The sequence below is a fragment of the Pelobates fuscus genome, chromosome 3 (assembly GCF_036172605.1).
Source record: "Pelobates fuscus isolate aPelFus1 chromosome 3, aPelFus1.pri, whole genome shotgun sequence".
Taxonomy (NCBI): Eukaryota; Metazoa; Chordata; class Amphibia; order Anura; family Pelobatidae; genus Pelobates; species Pelobates fuscus.
In genome coordinates this window covers 283,134,326-283,155,957 of record NC_086319.1, presented here as the reverse complement: position 1 = coordinate 283,155,957, position 21,632 = coordinate 283,134,326, and the positions used below count along the sequence as shown (strand labels likewise).

Below are 21,632 nucleotides of genomic sequence, written 5' to 3'. Positions count from 1 at the left end.
CACGATTCCAAGGATGAGAAAACACACTTGAAATTCACATGATTCAACATAAGCTGCCAACTTGCAGTCTGGAGTAGCAGTGCTCATGTCAACAAAGATACACATGTGTTTTTTATCAAAGAACAGTGTGTTGGAGGTCTGATCTTTGCTCATCATGGGCATTTCATTGAGGCACATTTCAACATTCCCATTGTACACCATGTCAGCCTCATTCACAGTTAGAACTTTCAAAGACTTTTAAAATCTTCCTTTATAACAAAATTTGGTTTTATAAATAACCACCCTCCCCTACATACACACTAGTAGCTGTTTGGGAATATTTTTTTTATTACCATTCTTACACCAGACTAAAAAGATATACATCACCAACAAGGGGAGGGAGTTATTTTTTTGTCTTTAATGTTGGACATTGGACAGTGCTACTACCTGCTCCTGATCCCCTGATTGATACTACCCCAATAATAATCCGCTTTGTGTCTTGGATATTAGTGATTAAACCTATATACAACACATTAAAATGTGTTGAGAGTGGTTAGAACTTGCATATGTCAATGTATGGTGGGGTGGGAGTAGACAATGCACTTCCCTCCCTCATTAAATGCCCTACGGGGTAAGATTAGTATTTACTGTAATATAAGATGGATTATGGGGTTACTAATAATGTAAATACCCCATCAAATAAAAAAAACGGGGATGCTTCCATCAGTTGAAAGAATAATTATAGGGAGACATTTGAATCTAGCAGGTGTTGTTTAGGAGATTTACTGCTACTGAATATGGCTAAGAGTGGAGAACTTTGGACATGTTACTAATATTGGAGGTTTAGAAACTTTGGTCCAGGTTCTGGGGCATTCTTAGCCTTTTTATATGTGGAATAGTAAACATGGGGACTCCTTGCCCACCATATAGCCATTAACCCCAGCCCACTTAGTAGTTATTGGTGCAAGTTGAATGCCCAGAACAAACCTTCAGGCTGTAACCACATTAATCTGTGTCTCCCCCATTTTTATTACCACTGTTGCCAATATTTTGGCATTGTAAGAACATTTTTATAGACTGAGGGAGTGCATTTGTCAATTCTTTATTTTGTTCTGTTCTTCACTCTGCTAGTAGATGGATCATGTAGATGTGATTTTATTAAATAAATACATTGACTATTAGATTGCTATTTGCCAAGGTTTTATAGTAAATGCATATGGACATCTCAGATAATGTATATATGTATTCTTGATTTCAATATCCCCACATTCTTACTGTCCAAGAACTAAGGCTGGTTTTTCTGCAATCTGTGAATATTTTTTCACAGCAGAATCTCAACATTCTATATGGGTTATTCAGACACAAAGGAAATTGCCACCAGAGTTCAGTGTGGATATAATCCCTATTTCAAATTAATTATATGCTATATGAACCTTCTCAGCATTACAAAGCTTCATAGTAATGTCGGCCAAATTTTTTCCACACAATGTACAGAAAATCAAAACACATTCTGCAACTTATTATTAAGCAAACACAGGCTGAATTCATTAACATAAATCTAATTACAGAACAAAGACCTTACATATTTCAAACCATGCTGGCTTTGCTTGCCTTTGTACATATGATATATGTGGCCAGCAAGAGAAAAGATGTCCTCCATACCGTACCAATAAAATTAAATAATTATTCACAGAGCATCATGTAGTTAAAATGTATAACTTACACATATGAATGCTGATTCTTACTCTGGATATTAGATGAAGTATATGGAAATACTTGGGAATGCTTTTTAGATCACCCCTTTTTAAATATTAATCAAACTCACGATCAGATTTTGTTTTAAGCACAGAAAGGGAAACTATTAAAGCAGTACGTTATAATAATATAAAAGAAAGCTGTCAGACAAAGTCCAATGCACGAAGAATCCATGCATGGTAAAATACTAAATCAAATTCTAGGCAAGCATGGGAGGGTTGGCAAGCGGTGCAAGGGGGCATTGCCCCCCTTCTGACCCCACATACTAATAGGATATGGGGGTTATTGGTTGCAGCCTCAAGCCATTCTTCTATAGATTAAAGAGACCAAACGATTAGACACTGTTCATCATAGAAGACATATCGGTTGGTATGGGTGGCAATTACTTTTTGAAAGACAAAGTCTGTGTCACTTAAGCATGCACAGATTTCAGTGAATGTTATGTAATGCTGTGCGGGTTGTTGGATGTAGCAGATATATGATGTCACACATTGCAACACCTAAGCCTCTATCTGTCAAAGACAAATATCAGAAACTCCACAAGAATACAGCATTGTAGATGAAATCATGGAAGCAGACAGAAGAGGAGGTCATACCAGAAAATGAGATCAAAGGGTATAGCAAGCATTTGAAGAACACAAATCACAGGCTATAACAAAAAATGATGAACACAGATCACAGGGTGTATCAAGTAGTGAAGAGAATAGATCTCAGAGTGTACCAAGCAATGATGAATAGAGATCACAGACTATTCGAAACAATTAGGAACACACATCATATGCTACATGGATCATATGTACCATCATATAGTACACTAAATGTATCGGTCATAAGGTACACAAAGAACAGGGGAACATATTTGAGAGGATATGCCAGGCATTGAGCATATTATGCCAGCGAAACAATATTCAGCACAATGAAACAATCTAGGACTATCTAAGGACAAGTGAGAATGAAATCAAGGAAATGGCAAACTAAGAATTTGACTGACTTGACACTTGTTGTGGAATTATGACTAACTAGGCCAAAAGTAGAACTGCTCTGTTTCTTTTGTGGGTTAAAATGTGACACTTAAGATGCATATAGTAAAGGCCTAGATCACCTGTTCACAAATTGTAAATGTCTTGGTCAATATAGATTTTTTAAATTCTTTATTTATGGGCAGCCATTAGTCCTGGTCAATATTAATCCAAGTTTAGTCCTGTAGCAATCTGGTACTGGTACTGTATTCATCTCTGATCACTATGATAAAATAAGTGGAGAGAGAAGTGTGCCATTCTTCTCCTCCTGGGGTTTGCACAGCACATACCATATGGGAGAGATGCCAGTCTCTTATTCATCTCATCCATCAGTATAAGGGTCACAGCAGCAAAAAACAGGAGTATGTGAGTCTAAATGATCAAATTCGTAAGTGATTAGTAAGTGATCAAATTCCTAGGTACAGCTATGTACCAATCTGGGTCTTAAATACCTTTTTCCAAGATGGAATGTTGTATTAATGACAACAGTTCTGCAAAGATCTCTGGCTTTCAAAATAATCAGAACATTTGATTTTGATCTAGAACCTTTACAGACAAATGTTATGATGACATCATAGAATGCCTGTGGCAATCAAAGGATTAGATTAATAACGGGCGTCACACTTTCGGAACCCCAGTGGACGAAAATCCACATTCTGTCCCACCAAAGCGCCTTGAGCTCAAAACATCAAGAGCTTAATTATAAACTACTGACCGGCTGGTATAGGACTCTGGTACGGCTACACAGTATGATGCCCGAAGTCTCCGAGGTCTGCTGGAGATGCGGCAAGGCGGCAGGCACTGACTTGCATATTTGGTGGTCGTGCGAGAAGATAACCGCGTACTGGCGGCAAGTCCATGCGAAGATTAAGGACATCCTGGATGTAGAGCTCCCCTTCCAACCGCTACAGATGCTCCTTCACCACACACCCCTATCCCTTTCACGCTATAAAAAATCACTGACAAGACACCTCCTAAATGCGGCCAAACTCCTTATCCCGGTACGATGGCGGTCCACCCGGGTACCCAGCCTTGTCCAATGGATGGACAAAGTGGAGGAGATCCATGGCATGGAACAACTCACGGCCTCCCTTCGGAACACCACAGAACAGTACCTGCAGACCTGGACCCCATGGCTCATGTTCATCACTGAAAGCCGCACTGCCAACACACAACCAACGCCCGATACCGCACTCACTATGGGAGAGGGGGCTGACTAGGTTATTTGAGGGCTTCGGAAGACCTTGGGCGCCCCTTGGAAAGGCAGTGTGGAGGGGCGCAGAGAGGAATTGCACCCTGGATGGGGATGCCCCGAGATGTCCATGTTGTTCTCGACCACCCCTCACTCATGCCCCTCGACACTCCTACTCCACCCCCCGCCCCTTTTCTCTTTTTCTCCCTGAACCCCCGCTCGTCCCACTCTACTTGCTTTCACTCCTCCAGACCTACCGCACTGACGACGCCTAGCGCTCGCTGTGAGCGGCTTGGGCGACGTGGGTTGCTGCCAGGCCACCCGAGTACCCAGCACCAGTGACACCCTGTACTTCACCTCACATATTACCAGGGAAACCAGTATAGTCCAAACATGGGTTTGAGAGTAGATGGGCAGCGCACGGGGAACATGAAGATACAGAAGCCCCCTAACCCTAACGACGCATCCCAAAGACAGCGACACAAACATGATAGAGGCCCACGTTCAACACATAACAAGGAAGCAGCACACCTATGAAAGACCGAAGATGACTGTAACGAGAGGACCCTGGAATACCCGTGACTACTACAAGACTCGTGACACTTAGACCTATGGCCCCCCCCAGTGGCGTACACATGACCCATGGGGTCCCGGTGCGAAAATTGATCCGTGGGCCCCCCCCCAGCCCCCCGCGCTTACTCTGGCGGACCGGGGCCGCAACACATTGCGGCGGGCACCTGGTCGCAGGGGTTGCAGGGCTGCGAACCCTGCGACCGCGGTATGTACGCCAGTGCATACAGATGCACACACTTAAAGGACCACTACAGACACCCAGATCACATCAGCTCAATGAAGTGGTCTGGGTGTCAGGTCCCTCTGGTTTTAACCCTGCAGCTGAAAACATAGCAGTTTCAGAGAAACTGCTATGTTTCACTGAGGGTTAATCCAGCCTCTAGTGGCTGTCTCACTGACAGCCGCTAGAGGCGCTTCCGCGATTCTAAGACACTGAACGTCCATAGAAAAGCATTGAGTAATGCTTTCCTATGGGCGGTTTGAATGCGTGCGCGGCTCTTGCCGCGCATGCGCATTCGGAGCTGAGAGGCGGAGGGTTCCCCTGCGCCAAGGGAGTCCGGCGCTGGAGAAAGGTAAGTGCTGAAGACACACACACACTCTCACGAACAGACGCATACACACTAGCTAACAGACACACACATTTACTGACAGGGACACACTCAGCGACAGACATACATACACACTCACTTACAAAACATACACTCTCACTGACAAACACACACTCACTAACAGACATCAAACAGACTCACTAACACACACACAAACACACTCAGTAACAGACACACACAGTAACACAATCACTGACACTCACTAGCAGACACACACTCACTCACTGACACTAGCAGACACACACACTCTAACACACACACAAACACACACACAAACACACACAGTAACATACACACACTGTAACACACTCACTGACACTCACTAGCAGACACAAACACTAACACTAACACACACTAACACTCACACACACTAACACTAACACTCACACTCACACTAACACACACTAACACTCACACTAACACTTACACACACACACACACACTAACACTCACACACTAACACTCACACACTAACACACACTAACGTTTTTTTGTATTTAATCCCCCCAGCCTCCTTACCTTTTGGAGTGCTGAGGGGATTCCCTGGGGTCCAGTGGTGCTGCTGGACTCCTGGGGGTCTGGTCACCCGGAGGGCAGTCAGGCTGGCGGGCGCGCGAGGGAGCACTCTCCCCTGAGTGCTTCCTCTTCAGCTCCCTCGTGCGCCGCGTACTGATACCGGCGCCGGAAGATGACGTCATCTTCCGGCGCCGGCATCCCTACGCGGTGCGCGAGGGAGCTGAAGAGGAAGCACTCAGGGGAGAGTGCTCCCTCGCGCGCCCGCAGGACCGGCCAGCCGGGTGGCAGCAGGGCCAGCCTCGGGGGGGCCCGGAGGTGGCCGGCTCTAGGGCCCCCCAGGAGAAGAGGCTGGCCCAGTGGCTACATACCGGGTCGCAGGGGCGGCCGGGCCCCCTGGTGGGCCGGGCCCGGTCGCAGCCGCGACCCCTGCGACACTGGTATGTACGCCACTGGCCCCCCCTGATCGATAGCTCTCGATAAATAACGATCCCATAGGGGAGACACCCAGACGAGTTCCAAATAAGCCTCCACATGGTATAGGCTGAATACACGCAAATCGCCCGTGCACTCGGACGAATGCGGTGCACACCCACACTCGCAACCCAGACCTACAGCTGTTCCGCCATAGGTGCTCGACCCTTCTCTCTAGCACTTCCTAAAACTGTTGAGGCCTACAGGGACACCCCGAACTAACCTATAACTTAACACAAGGTATAGTTTTAGCGCACTTTCTTTTAGAGTGTCTAGACAACAGGTAAGGTCCAACCTTCATTACTCGCTTGCAAGGCGCAGGAGTGAGTGCCCCTTTTCTTTCCATTTTCTTTCACCCCGACCCCATGTTATCTCCTGCTACTTAACTATCTCCAATAGCTAAGGTTAAATTGTAACTATTTGATTAACTTACCTTATGGTACTGGTAGAGCAACACTGCTGGCTACCTCCCTTAAATATTACCCCTTACATTACTACTGCGACATACTCATTGGATTTACTCATCTCGAGATAAAAAGAGACTCATAATTACTCAGAGATGTCATATGGTGCTTTGTATCTTATCTGTTATTTAGGGAACTTTGTTGCCCCCCTTTCTCATCCTGTTCCTCATTTAACTTTATGCCTGAACGATTCCATATGTTTCTAATCTGACTCCCAGATCCATAGCTTGTATTTACAACAGAAGCCTAATGGCAAAATGTATTTTACCTTGTATAATTTAAAAAAAAAAAAAAAAAGGCAGGAGGCACTGTAATCTTGGAAGTATAACCTATGTGTACGTTTCCCTCGATTTCTCTTTTGTACCCCATCTTCAATGTCTTCAATAAAAGAAAGATTGACAAAAAAAAAAAAAAAGAATAATAGACAGCAAGCTTAGAAGGGTATTATTGTTGGCTTAATTTTCTATTAAATAAGTGCACCCGGTTCTACTTGGAAATGTTATTCTCACAAAATAATACTTAAAACAATATGTCTCTTTTACTTCAAACATTTCAAGTAATTGTGCAACACTTTTGAACACATATTATGAAACACAAATTCCTCTCTTTCATCAAAATGTTGAATATCCACAGAGGAAGAAAATGACAGACGAGACTACTCAACAATTTTGTTTTGTTTTCCTAAATAAATACATCTTGTTTTCTCTATGATATAATGAAGGACAACTTGAAAATGTGAGAGCAAAAATATTGAAAATGATGATGTAATATAAAAGCAAATAAAACACAAAGCCCATTGGAGTATTTGTTTTAACGGGGAGATGAAGAAGAAATTACGACTCATAATGCACTAAAAAGGCCTCTAAACTTTGATTCATGCGTTTGTATCTTCATGTCTGGGTTACTGTAACTTTCAAACACAGTAATAATCACATAAAGGACAACAGGCACCTCAAAGTTTTGAAACAATCTAGAATATATATTTTTTTAAACTTACCGGTAAGTATATCTAAAAAAGGAATGAGAAAAAACTCATCCCTATATTTAGCATATGACAGGATTGTTCAGCCATGTACATGCAGACAGTGTTTGAAAACCAACAGGTAGTTTCTATGGTCTAACCTGCTTAACTCCCTGCACAGAAACAGGGAAGATCATAGAGACTAACTGTTGGTTTTCAAACATTGTCTAATCCAAGGTGATGCAAATAGCTGAATGATCCTGGTATATACTAAAGGTAGGAATGCGTTTTTACAATTTTTTTTTCTACTATAATATTATAAAAAAAAGGAATCCATTTGCTTTCAAAACATGATGAAATGATTATTTTAATGAAAACATAGTTTTGAGATGACAGTTGTCCTTTAATAAATCACCATGAGCCCCTGCTGGAACCCTACGGTATATTTTACATTGATTTCTGCAAGTTGTGCTTTCTTAGCAGCTTGTGTTGACAGCTACCCAGCCGGGACACTTCCATTTACAATTTCAAGAACTATGATCTTCATCCAGTTAATAGTCTACCACTCCAGTGCGGAATATTGCTAATGTAAAGCCCTTCCATCCAAAATCAGGCCTCACACCAAGCATGACAAAGCCTAAAAACTATCATGTAAGGAGTTCAGTACGGACATTCCTTGCAGGCAACTTATGGTTTATGCCAACTCGGGGCTTTAGAAGTATTTTTTTATGTTTGTTTATTTGATTTGCATTTTTTACCTTGCTGATTATTATAATAAACCCTCTCTGTATGTGGTCTCTAGGGGGAAGGGGATTCACCCACCTTGGATCCTGCGTTGTGATTCCAGCAGTTATTGGGCAGAGCTGATTGTAAACTAGAATTGTTCCATAACAAGTTTGCATTTTCTCATTTTGTTTTTTTGTTTCTTACCGCACGTGAACATATAGCCTGACAGACACTTGTTATTCAATGTACATTGATCAACATTAAAAGCTACATATTTTTGTGTAGTTTGGAAAGATCTCTTTAAATATGTCTTCTCCATTATCAGATGGCTGTGACTGGAAGATAGAGACACTGATTGATCACACGAGTCTGATTGTAACTAAGAACCTGCTTTCTGATATCATATATTTTCTACACTCTGGTCACACAGGCAGATGGATGGACCATGAACATTGTGCTGACAATATGATCTAAGCTATAGTATATTCTCATTCAAATTCAGTAAAGTGTTTGCAAAACTCCATTTTGCAATGTGAATGTTCTGCGCATCTCCTTTAAAAGTGCAATTACGAGATTATTATAACAGATATAAAGCACGGGTGGTTATCTATCTAAATTTTGCACTGCACTACACACTTGTCACAGATAATATCTTTAAAAAGATAAATGTGTAATAAAACTTACCTTAATAGGGGAGTACCACTTCCTGGAAGAGATTGGCTTTCCTAAGTTATTGTTGAGGATCTTTGGTGATGGGAATTCATACTCCTGTTCAGGCATTTTCACCCGGGCATTTTTGGCTTTCTCCAGTTTAGCTCCTTCTTCTGTCGAACCTCTTTCACCCCAACGCACCTGGAAGAAACAAGTGCTTGTTTTTTTTGTTGACAGAAATAAAATCCCACTTGTGGAAAATCTGTGAACTAGTTAGTTTACATCTAGTCATCTTTTTAAGATTAGGCATCTATTATGGAAAGGAATGCTTCATTGCCAGCCATGTTGGTCCTGCAATTTTGTCACTAGCTGTTTTTAGCTTCATTTGTGTGTTGGTAACCTGGAGTTTATTGTTTTAGTGTCTATTTTAACACCTAGGAAATGGATATGGGATTAGCAAAGTTTGAATAGAACTAGGAAGTTAAGGGTTAGGGATTTAGGGATTTTAGAATTTTTGTGGATGTTAAATTAAGGGATTGGGATTAAGGATTATACCTTTATTGATTTTAAGGTTAGGATAAGAGATTTGAAGGCGGGGAATTTACATTTTTGTTAGGGTTTTATGACTCCAGATTTCTGCATCTATACAGCAGGATATAAAATGTCGATTCAATAGTTCTGAAATGTCCTATAGCTCCCTTACTATACTGATTTAGGGTCGACCATGTATATAATGAATCATACTGCTCACTTTGCTATTCATAGGAGAAAACGCTGTAGCTGCGAAAATGAGTTACTCCAGGAAAAAAGATCTGTGATATTTATTATCATGGCTGGCTAGCTGACTTCTACTTAGTCAATGAATTTATTTATTTTCCCAATTTAAGTACAGGTTTTGCACTACAAAAACCAACAACACAAAAAGGCCACCATATTAAACTTGTCAGTGTCTCAGTTGAGAGATGTGTGATGTTCCATGCCCAATTTCCAATTTTACATAGTGCCTGTTTAGTGATTAAACCACAAATCTAAATAATGCATTTGTACTGCTTGAATACATTGTGAAGTTTGTATTAAACCATGGTATAGTTGAGAACTGTTTTAATTACAGATAGTGTCTCCCAAAGGACAAGGCTAACTATAGTGGAGCCCAGAAGTGTCACAAATATCTAAAAGTAGATTTCAAAAACCAGGAGTGTGTTTACTGAACAGTGTATGAAAAGACAATAAAGCCGCAGCATTAAGATCAAACTAGCTAATCTGAAAAAATAGACAGTCTGAAAAAGTTGCTACTTTGGCCCCATTTTGCACCATCGCTTATTGTTTAGTGAATAATCCCTATATTTGTTGTGGGTTTTGTGCCTGAAAGATAGGATAGTTGGGGCTTATAGTGGGCTGTATAATGTAAAATTTTAATTAGTGTTTAGTGCAATAGTGTTTTCAGTTGCTTGAAGTGTTAAAGGAATACTCTGGGTACCATAACAACCTAATCTCATTTTACATTAAGGGGTTAAACAATTTCTAATGAAGACAGCACACAACACCTCTCTGCTCTGCCTCTCTATTTGTGGCAATAAATCAAGGCTTCAATGAGGAATCCTCAAAGAAGCTAATGGGATGAAAGTCTTTCACTAGCTTCTGGCCCTTAGTTGGCAGGGAGCGGGACCGATGGATCAGGTAAGAGGTCAGCTGTTCAAAAATGGTCTCCAAAATTATATCCAAATAGGTTTCAGTTAGACAGTGTGATCTGAATATACTGCAAGCTGATTTGGCATATCACTGGATAACCAAAAAGCAATGAGGGTCATTGGACTATGTAACTCAATATATACCATTGTATCCTGTCTTTCTGCCAATTGATATTTTATAGTTCCACTACTAGAGGTCATCAAACCCTTAGGATGATGCTGAGATTATTTGGGGCATCTTCTTGAATTGACACTTTCATTATTTAGTAGATAGTCCAATACTTTTTAATAATTTTATTATTTGTCACATTTGAAATGGATGGTTATTATTATTTATTGCATTTCACATATGTAAGCTTGTGTGTGTGTTGGTGAATATTATTTTATTTTATTTAAATAAAAGTTACATTTATTTTATTTATTTACGGTTTATTGTACTCTATATTATTTCCACTCTTCACAGTGTACCAACTATCATTACTATCCTCCTGCTTTTTTTATTTTTTATTTTGGTAGTTAACTAAGCAGGGGTTATTCCCCCTCCCCCTCCCCCCCTCCACAGAGGAGTATAATTATTTGCCCATTTGGCTCATAGTTTCCCATTTCCCTTTTCTTTCGATTTTTAACATTTTATCCTCCATAAAGAGTGTTGAATTAGATTATTTTGTATATCAATGTGTATCATACTATTTATGTGCATTATGCATCATATAATAAATAATACAGAGAATAAATACTATGGGCAGAAACAGTAGGAAGAAAAGCATGATACATTCTATGAGAGCTGGAGCACACAGATACAATTTCATATGTGTTTTTTAGAAGTTAAGCTTAACATTATTATTAGATGCAAATGTTTTCATGTCATAGTAGGCCATTTACCTCCATCCTCTTAATCCCACCAACTCCTCTGCCTCCATAGTAGGAAGCGTCCACTGTGGGCCATTTCTTTTTAGGAAGTCCATCGTCTTCTTCTTCCTGCACATAACACAAGATATGCAGTAAGCTCTCTACAGCGATCGACAACAAGAATACCGTATTGAATATTGAAACCACTGAAAAATGTTTTGTGCAGGACGCAATGCAAGATTTAATGGCATACATCTTGCCATTTTTATTACCAGAACAGTGTTATAAAATCTCTACATAGTGCTGCTCCTACATACCTATCCTAGTACAAAAGTATGCCCCACGTTCTGCTAAAGACTTATGTCTATCCTCTGATGCTCACCTTTGAGATTCTTCTAGAGCTGCACTGTCTCCATTCATTCGAAAAATCATTGAAAACTCACTTCTACAGGAAATCATATCAATGAAACTGTTTTTCCTCCCTGCACCTTGCTTCCTCTACTGCAATTTTGTGATCCAACAAAACAAAACAAAACAAAACAAAAAAAACAACCCAACAACTAAGCCCTCATTGAAAACTATTCTAGCTACCTACTTTTCTACCCTACCTTTACATTTGTGTCACTTACCCCACTCTCTCTAGCATGTAAGCTCACTGAGCAGGGCCCTCAACCCCCTCTGTTCCTGTGTGTCCTGTGTGTCCAACTCGCCTCTTAGTCCACCCATTGGACAGCACTTTGGAATGTGTTTTATTAATGTTAACAATAATAAAATATATTGCATGTAATTATTTCTTTTTATAAGCATTGCATTTGCTTTATAGCTATTTAAGAAATGGAATCCTATTGCCAAGAAGAAGCTATCCACAAATACAGTATTTCAGTTATATGCTCACATTATTATTTATTAAACATTCATGCCTTCAAAGAAATAATGTGTTCATCTACTGGTGCAGAAAGGGGAAATCTGACATATGTTTAAAAGAAAATCATTAATACGAGTTGATGTAATATTGGAATTGGTTGTGTTATTATTGTATTTAATACATTACAGTGAAGCACTTGGCGCATAGCACACTGATGTGTGTGGGCAGTTATTTTAGAAAGAGCATACCTCCTCTACTATGAAAATATTTATTAAATACAGAATATCTGCAGCTGACAGTAGGATATCACACACATTCCCATTGTACTGCGCTACGGAATCTGATGGTGCTATATAAATAATAACATAATAATAATAATAATAATGTAACTATCAATGAGTTCTAAAAATTGAACCTGCACAAAATCCAAGTTATTTGATGTTTTCAAATGATAGGTGGGACAGTCAAATAAGACCTCACAATTTATGGAAGATATTGCCATAACTACAGTATTGATATTCAGGAAAGAACTACAAATATCTGTTGAGAATGATGGTCCTGAATACATTCCAACCTAAGATAGAATGTTGCAGTTTATTTTGCTTGGCAAAGTTAGCAGTGGTGTTCCTAAAACTAATGGCTCTTATAAAGTGCAAACACCTATAGCACTTTAGCTTGCTGAAATGCTTTATGTTGCGAAGAGTGTCCTCATTTTTTCATTTTACAAAAAGTGCAGATTTCTATAGAAATTGGCACTTTTATAAATGAACCTTGTTACACCACCCTGGCTTTCAAGCAGACAACCGGCCTTGTTGCTTCCTGGTTTGTTTAGCTCAGTGGAGCTAAACTCAAGAGGCACCAGTTGTCCAGAGCACCTGCTTTGCAAATACGTCTCATTTAGCTGCATTGGAAGTCTGTGATTGGACAGCCACAGAGATTTTGGATGGGTTAGAAGGGGAGGGCTTGCAAAATCTGCAGACAAGACATTTGCAAAATTTGCAAGTGTTTTTTGAAAAATGCATAATTAAATGCATGCTTTTTAAAATATATATATATATATATATATATATATATATATATATATATATACATATATATATATATATATATATATATATATGGGACAGTGGAGTGTGTTTGGGCAGTGGAAAGTCCCTTTAAACTGTTTTAACAATCACTCAGATTATGTACACGGTCGTAGCTTGACAAGATATTCTCTATTGCATTAATCTGTTAAAAATTCACAAGTTATATTATAATAAAATACATTTTGCTAAACATTTTCAATAGACTGTTCCCAGCATCAAATGGATCTTCTTTGCACTGTGAAATGAGTTCATTATGCTACACGTGATACATTTGGTTATATTTTCACCTTTTATTTTGTTTAGGTATATGGATTACATGTAACAAAAAAGCAAGTTTTTATCACAAGGAGACTTTTTGCTTGCTACTGAAAATGCCAGATTGTTGAAGGAAATTTACAGGGCAATTATTTTATATAAAACCATTTGTGTTTTGCTCTTATTTTTTATACATCATTAGTGACAACATCTGGTGCAATAATTTAGGTGCAATTGGCAAACTATTGCCTGTTTTAGTTTTTTAGCCAGTAGCTGTTATCGCAGTTCCTTCCCTTGACCTGTACTTGACCACCCTGGTCAGGTATCACACACAATACTGCAAACTACCTAACAAACACACCTTAAATGAGCAGTATAGGGTCAGGAACACAAACATGTTTTCCTGACCGTATAGGGTTAAAACCACCATCTAGTCCCCCTGGTCCCCTTATGCCTCCCTAAAAATAGCAAAATCTTACTTGTATTCAAGTGTGGAGCTGCTAGCTCTGGCTCTGTTTCCTTTGGACCTGCCCTCTGCCTGCTGACATTAGCAGAAGTGGTAGCCTGATCCAATCACAATTCTTCCTCATAGGATTGGCTGAGACTGACAAGGAGGCAGATCAGGGGCAGAGCCACCATGATTCAAACACAGCCCTGGCCAATCAGCATCTCCTCATAGAGATTACTTGAATCCATTAATCTCTATGAGGAAAGTTCAGTGTCTGCATGCAGAGGGAGGAGACACTGAATGTTTGGATGCATTTTAGGCAGCCATGACCCAGAAAGGATCTCTAACAGCCATCTGAGGAGTGGCCAGTGAAGTTATTACTGGGCTGTAATGTAAACACTGCATTCTCTCTGAAAAGGCAGTGATTACAGCAAAACGCTGTACTTGTTCTGGTGACTATAGTACCCCTTTAATTGTATCATGTAAAAGCTGTTGTGCAGTTAGTTTGTGTTGAAACCAGACTTCCAGGCTACTTATGTCTGACTTCTCATGCCTTACAAAGTAGTTCTGTTGGGGGTCCCAGCTTCAAAGAGGAATTTAGGTTGGAAGCCCTGACATCTCATACAATCAAATTAACCCCTTTTGAAATTGACAATACCACCTCTGCCAGGCACGAACATAACCATTGTTTTACTGAACCGATCTGAGTGCTTTTTAAATATGTTGTGCGCTCAGATCGGGGCTATTCAGGAATATATATTTTTCTGATGCTGTTGTCATGTATTTTGTGATATGTAAAAATTTTATGTATGTTTTCCTATTTGAGAGATAATTGGATTAGCTTAATTGAGTTCAATTATCTCTCAAATACAATGGCTTGTGGGAAGGAAACCCCTGTGATTTTGAATTAGAAACCCCTGCTAGGGGCATTGCATAACAAGCCCAGTGGCCTAATAAAGTCAGAATGATTCCTTTACCCAATACGACTGGTCTTGGCCACTATATTGGGGAATTTTACAATGTTCCAGAGGGCTAGAATCACTGTATGCTGTAGCTGAATCCCGGACCAGCGGAGGATTAGAGAAGCGGCGACCAAGGGACACTAAGAGACCTTGCAACCCGTGACAGTTAGGAATACAGCTCTTTGTATTCCTTAGACTAAAGTGTTCCTTTAACCAATACCTTGAAAATATTGAAGTGTGTGTAAGATCAGAACTAACATCAGAAATACCTCCACTGACGTATACTAACAATTTCTTGTTAACCACTGAAAGCACTGGAAAGCAAGTTAAATAAGTAATATTTACACTCAAATAATATTTACACTATACTCAAAAAAAAAAACATCACATGGAACATGTTTAAAGTCATAAGCATGCATATTGCTGCAGATTTGAAATACAGATAATGTACAGATAGACACACGTTACCTATTATCATCACCAATGCACGATTAGAGGGGTCAGACTTTCCAAAACAGAATTTGTGGTTAATTTATAGAATAGTCTCCCCACAGAGGAGTACATAAAATAAAGTGATTGCCAGATGGATTTAGACAGTAATGTAGCTGGGTAAACATGTAAGAATGTGAAAGTCTGCAGGAAGCAGGAGACAGATTGGATTTTATTAAAGGACACGGAGGCTCATATTATGCTTATCTCTTTCTTTATTATACCTCAGCAGCAAAGAGAAGGTATAAACATTCATAGAAAAAAGTTTTAACAGGTTCTCCAAGGGTTAACACAACATTATACCCTTAACCAATAGGAACAGTCCTTCTATCTATAACTACTCATGTGACCTTTCCTTTCCCTCTTTCTTTGCTGCTGCCTCAGCTAAGTACCATCTAACTTTAGCTCTCCTCAGAGCAACTTATTTAGATTGTTAAAGCTTCTTTTTACTGATGTCTTTAATTTAATGTTATTTTCAATGTTATTTACATGTCTTAATCCTATGTGTGGGATATGTTAATCCTTCTGCTCTGCTACCGACCGGTGCCTATCGGCGCCTGGTGCAGATAGAGGACTTCACTGGGGTTTCCCTCCCCCCTCCGGCGGTTAACCCCCCTCCCACACCTCCCCGGGTAGTTTATTACCCGTTCTACTTCATCCTCCTGCGAATCGCGGCGGCCGTTACCGGCGCGAGCGCTCTGAACCCAGAGACCGCTCGCGCATGCGCAATAACGGCCGCACGGCGCGGCGGCCATTTTCCAGCAGTCTGGCTGGTCCTTGCCGCGCTTTTTCTCCGCCCGCCCCCTGTATCTGAGGGCGGGCGCTCAGGGATTGGCTTTCGGCATTGGCTGGCAGCTTACCAGTGCTCCCTGGCGGCCATTCCGGAGGGAACACTCGGTAAGCTGACAGCCTTTGTTTGTGCCTGAATCCCCTTTGCAAAATAGCAGAGCTCACTGCCCAAGTAGTTACTTCTGCCTTTTCCCTACATAGGGTTTAAAGGGATAGCTTTTTTCCACACACCTTTTTACTATTTGGGGCAAATTCACTGGGTCATCCAGTATACCCTAACATACCTGTTTTACTAAATAGCGTCCCAAGAAATTTGTATAACCTGCCTGTAATGCAGCACCTCAGGGACCAAGGGGTTTCCACACCCACTGATATCAGCAAGGACATCATACAACACGTGTCCCAGTTAACACGTCCATGCTCCCCACAGAGAGAGGACATGGCATCCATGGAGCAGTTGAACTCTGAGGAGTTTCACTCGCTTCTGGATGCCACCATGACCAAATCGGTCACCCAAGCCATTTTCACGGCAATGGGGGCGATGTCAGAGAACCTGACACAATCTATTAGTAACGCCATACTGGCGTCTAACAACAACCCCAGCGGCCTCCGCCCCAAGGCCCAAACTGACAAGCCTGCGTCCCTCAGCGGCCGTAAGGCTTCGGAGAAGACCCACCATACGGGCAAACACACCTCCAAAATCAGCATGACGGACAGGTCACGCCCTGTCACTACTGAGGACGTGGGGCCCCCACGTAAGAGAGCCACCCGCCGGGCAAAAACGGTGAGGACGTGGAAATGGGCAAAAGCCCAGACAGAGACATCCGACTCTGGTTCGGACATAGAGGAGGTAATGAGTGAGTCCGAGGAAATCGGCTCTTTGGAATCAGGGAACTCTTCCCCTGAGCGCAACCTGGCAATCACACCAGCTAAGGGTAAAGGGTCCACGGATGACTCCATCATCCTAGACCCTCAGGGCGAGCCCCTATTTAACCCAGATGACCTCCAACATCCTAGGTCTACAGACTGGTTCCCAGCTGACCATGTGGCCCAATATATAGCGGCCAGGATCAGGAAGCCCCTGGATAAAACAATCAGGAATAAGTTAAGAGCAGAGTGCCCACGCCCAACGGTCCCCGATATGGCTTGCGCCACACCGGAGGTGGACCCTAAGATTGCCCAGTTCCTGGGTAAAGCAGGCTGGAAAGCCAAAAAAGGGCTGGACTACTCCTTACGCCACTGCCAGGACAAGGTGCTTGACTCCTTGGGCCCCAGCGCAAAAATCTTCGACTTAGTCGAAGCGACACTCTCAGGTGGCGCACCACTAGATCCCTTAGAGATCCGAGAGTGGGCGCAACGCTCTATCTGCCTCATCGGCAACTCCAATGCCGCACTTAGTACTGAGAGGCGGAAAACAATTCTAATGAAGATAGACCCTAAACTGGTCAACATGGCCATAACCGAGCCTGGACCCCAGGCAAAAGGCCTCCTTTTCGGAGACAATTTTGTAAAAGAGCTGGGCAACTACGTGAGCACATTTACAGCCATAGATAAGGCACAAACAAACCTGAAACGGGTGTTCTCCCCAAAGGTTTTTGGAGGGGCTGGCAGGTACAAGGGCCGCCTGTCCAGCCGCCCATCACGGAGCTCCCATCGGGGCTACCGAGGCCCCACTACTCCAAGGTTCCCACAGACGGAGACCAGAACCCCCGCACCTTTCTTCCCGGTCAGGGGCAGATCGTGGCAGCCCAGAGGACACAGGGGTTCCACATACGGCCGACGACCTTATGGTAAGTGCTTTCCCCCCTCCCCTCTCTCGTACCTCACACGTGGGGGGCAGACTTTCCAAATTTATCGGGGCATGGCACAGACTCACGTCCGATGCCTGGATTCTCAACACAGTAGCAGGGTACCACATAGAATTCGTAAAGGGCCCAACCCAATCCGCAATGCCAAGGCGGATGGTGTTCACCCCACGGGACAGAGAACTCGTGTCGAAGGAAATCAGAGCACTGGAGGAGAAGGGAGCGATCTATCAGGTCGCACCTCACTCCCCAGGCTTCCTGAGCAACCTGTTCCTGGTCCCCAAGAAAGGCGGTGGGGTAAGGCCAGTGATCAACCTACGCCCGCTCAATGCGTTTGTAAGATATCACCATTTCAAAATGGAAGGGATTCATTGCCTACGAGATCTTCTCAGGCTGGGGGATTGGATGGTCAAGCTAGACCTCCAAGATGCATATCTCACCATCCCCATTGCGAAGGAATGTCAACATCTCCTTCAATTCCGTTGGGACACTCAGACGTGGAGGTTCCAGTGCCTACCGTTTGGCCTATCATCAACACCATGGTGCTTTACAAAACTGTTAAAACCAGTGGTTGCGCTGCTACGCAGCAGAGGGGTTCGCATGTTCATATATCTGGACGATATGCTGATCATGGCACAAGACACCCTACTACTACAACAACACTTATATTGGGCAATAACACTTCTACAAAACCTGGGATTTCTAATCAACTGGGAGAAGTCGGTACTAGTCCCCTCCCAGTCCTTAGAATTCCTAGGATTCGAGATAGGGGCGGTCTTGGGGACCCTAAGCCTACCACCCTCAAAGATAAAAATCATCAAGAAGGAGATCCGCAGAACATTGGCTCGTCCAATACTCACGGTCAGACAACTAGCCAGAATAATTGGACTCCTTTCCGCTTCCATACAAGCGATCTTCCCGGGACCCCTGCACTACAGGGCCCTACAGAGACTAAAAGCCGCACAACTACGCTCAGGACACTCCTACTCAGACTCTGTGCCACTCGATCACACAGCCAAGGAGGAGCTCAAGTGGTGGCTACAGCACATGGAAGCGTGGAACGGCAGAGCAATCTTCGGCAACAACCCGGATTGCGTAATAGAATCAGATGCCAGCACACGGGGCTGGGGAGCGCGCTGTGGACATACCTCCACAGGCGGAAAATGGTCCCAATCGGAGAGGACACTACATATCAACAGCCTGGAATTAATGGCGGGATCGTTCGCGCTAAAGAGCCTGCTGGGCCCCGCGACACATTGCTCCATCATCTTGAGGATGGACAACGTATCAGCCGTACAGTACATCAACCGCCTCGGCGGCACCAAGTCCAAAATCCTGGCAGACTTAGCCACAGAATTTTGGCAGTTTTGCTTAGAACGCAACATAACAGTACGGGCCGAATACATCCCGGGACTTTCAAATACCGTAGCGGATTGGAACTCCAGACACCTACGGGATACCAGCGATTGGCGCCTGAACCGAGAGACGTTCCTACGATTGCAAACACTATGGGGTCCGATGTATATAGACCTGTTTGCGTCGCGGTTGAATGCACAACTCCCAGAGTTCTTCAGCTGGAGACCGGACCCAGACGCATTAGCTACGGACGCGTTCCTACAACCATGGCCGAACAAACGATTATACGCGTTCCCTCCGTTCGCTCTGCTGGCACGAACACTAGTACACCTCGACCGTGCACGGACGTCCCTAGTCCTCATAACCCCATTCTGGACTGCACAGCCTTGGTTCCCTTCACTTATGGAGATGTCCATAGATCTTCCCAGAATGCTACCCGAGAACCCACGTCTCCTTTCAGACCCAGATGGGAACCCACACCCTCTGATGACGCAGGGACAACTCAAATTGTTAGCATGGCTTCTTTCCGGGGACCCTGGGTCGTGCCAAACGTTCCGCAAACAACTCTCGAACTTCTGGCGGGAGCCTGGGCTCCTGGAACACGGAGATCCTACTCTAAAGCTTGGAACATCTGGAGTGGTTGGTGCATGGAACAACACGTGGATCCCGTATGTGCCTCTGTAAACCACCTGTTACGTTTTATTACACACCTATACGACCAAGGATTAGCATACCGAACCATCAATGTATACAGGTCAGCAATATCCGCTGGACACAGGGGCATAGAAGGATTCCCAGCGGGTAAACATCTGTTGGTATGCAGACTCTTACGCGGAATTCGATTGGCAAGACCACCACGACCCCGATATAGTACAGTATGGGACGTGAATTTGGTCTTAAACCTTTTGGAACAATGGCCACAGAACTCTGACCTCACGATGAAACAACTATCAGCAAAACTGGCCATGCTCTTATGCCTAATATCCTGCAAAAGAGTCTCGGATGTCAGGGCATTGGACGTCGATGCACGCACGTTCACTCCAACGGGAGTAACGTTTAACATTTCCAGACGTACTAAATCAGCGACATCATCAGTATCATATCCAGCATTCCCCCACAACAAAAAACTGTGCCCAATAGCCTGTCTCAAAGAATATGAGACACGGACACAGGCATTTCGAAACCCTGGACATCATGAATTATTTCTGGCCATCAACTCACCACATCAACCAGTATCTTCAATAACGATAGCCCGATGGGTGAAGTGGATAATGACCTCTGCAAGCATAGATACCTCAGTATACGGAGCGCACTCCACTAGAGGAGCTATGGCATCTAAAGTATTCAACTTGGGATGCAGGCTGGAAGACCTGTTACGGACAGCAGATTGGTCTCGAGAATCCACCTTTAAGGAATATTATTTTCACCCTACAGACCACGTATCATCAACAGTCATTGCACAGCTTTGAACTAGCATAATATGAGCCTCCGTGTCCTTTAATAAAATTACCAGATTTTACTAATTACATGACGTAAAGTCATGATTTTATAAAGGACACGGAGGCGAATATTGGCCCACCCGGTAAGTATATCAAGCCTATATCGGCGAAAGAAGAGTGAAATTCCCACCCAATAAACAATAGAATAAGGGTCATTGTAGTGTCTTCTTTTGTCTAGACTTAATTCATTTATATAGAACAACAGTTGCTTATATACTTGTGAGTCTGTAATATCTAATACATATAGTAAGATTTAGTCACTACCATTGTGACAAACAGTTCCTAAGATCACATTTTACCACTTTTTTTCTCTATCCCATTACAGCTTAATCCACAATAAGCGACACCATGGATGACCAGTTGTCACCACAGTTCACACAGACAAGTTCCTACAAGTTCGATATGGGAATGTTCGACACAACGGATAAAGTGTTCCAGTGTCTTCTCAAGTTATAAAGATACAGCTTCGGCATGACCAAAGAAAGAGGGAAAGGAAAGGTCACATGAGTAGTTATAGATAGAAGGACTGTTCCTATTGGTTAAGGGTATAATGTTGTGTTAACCCTTGGAGAACCTGTTAAAACTTTTTTCTATGAATGTTTATACCTTCTCTTTGCTGCTGAG

At 42.6% G+C, this 21,632-nt stretch overlaps 1 protein-coding gene across 1 annotated transcript in view; it reads right to left on the bottom strand.

The window, feature by feature from the left end:
* ANTXR1 (ANTXR cell adhesion molecule 1) overlaps window positions 1-21,632 on the bottom strand; it is a 198,110-nt gene that overhangs the window by 61,866 nt on the left and 114,612 nt on the right. Inside the window, exons 15-16 of the mRNA XM_063448641.1 lie at window positions 11,486-11,581; window positions 8,949-9,116 (exon numbers count right to left, since the gene is read on the bottom strand). Of these exons, the coding sequence (XP_063304711.1) occupies window positions 8,949-9,116; window positions 11,486-11,581 (264 nt within the window). The remainder of the gene's footprint in view (window positions 1-8,948; window positions 9,117-11,485; window positions 11,582-21,632) is intronic.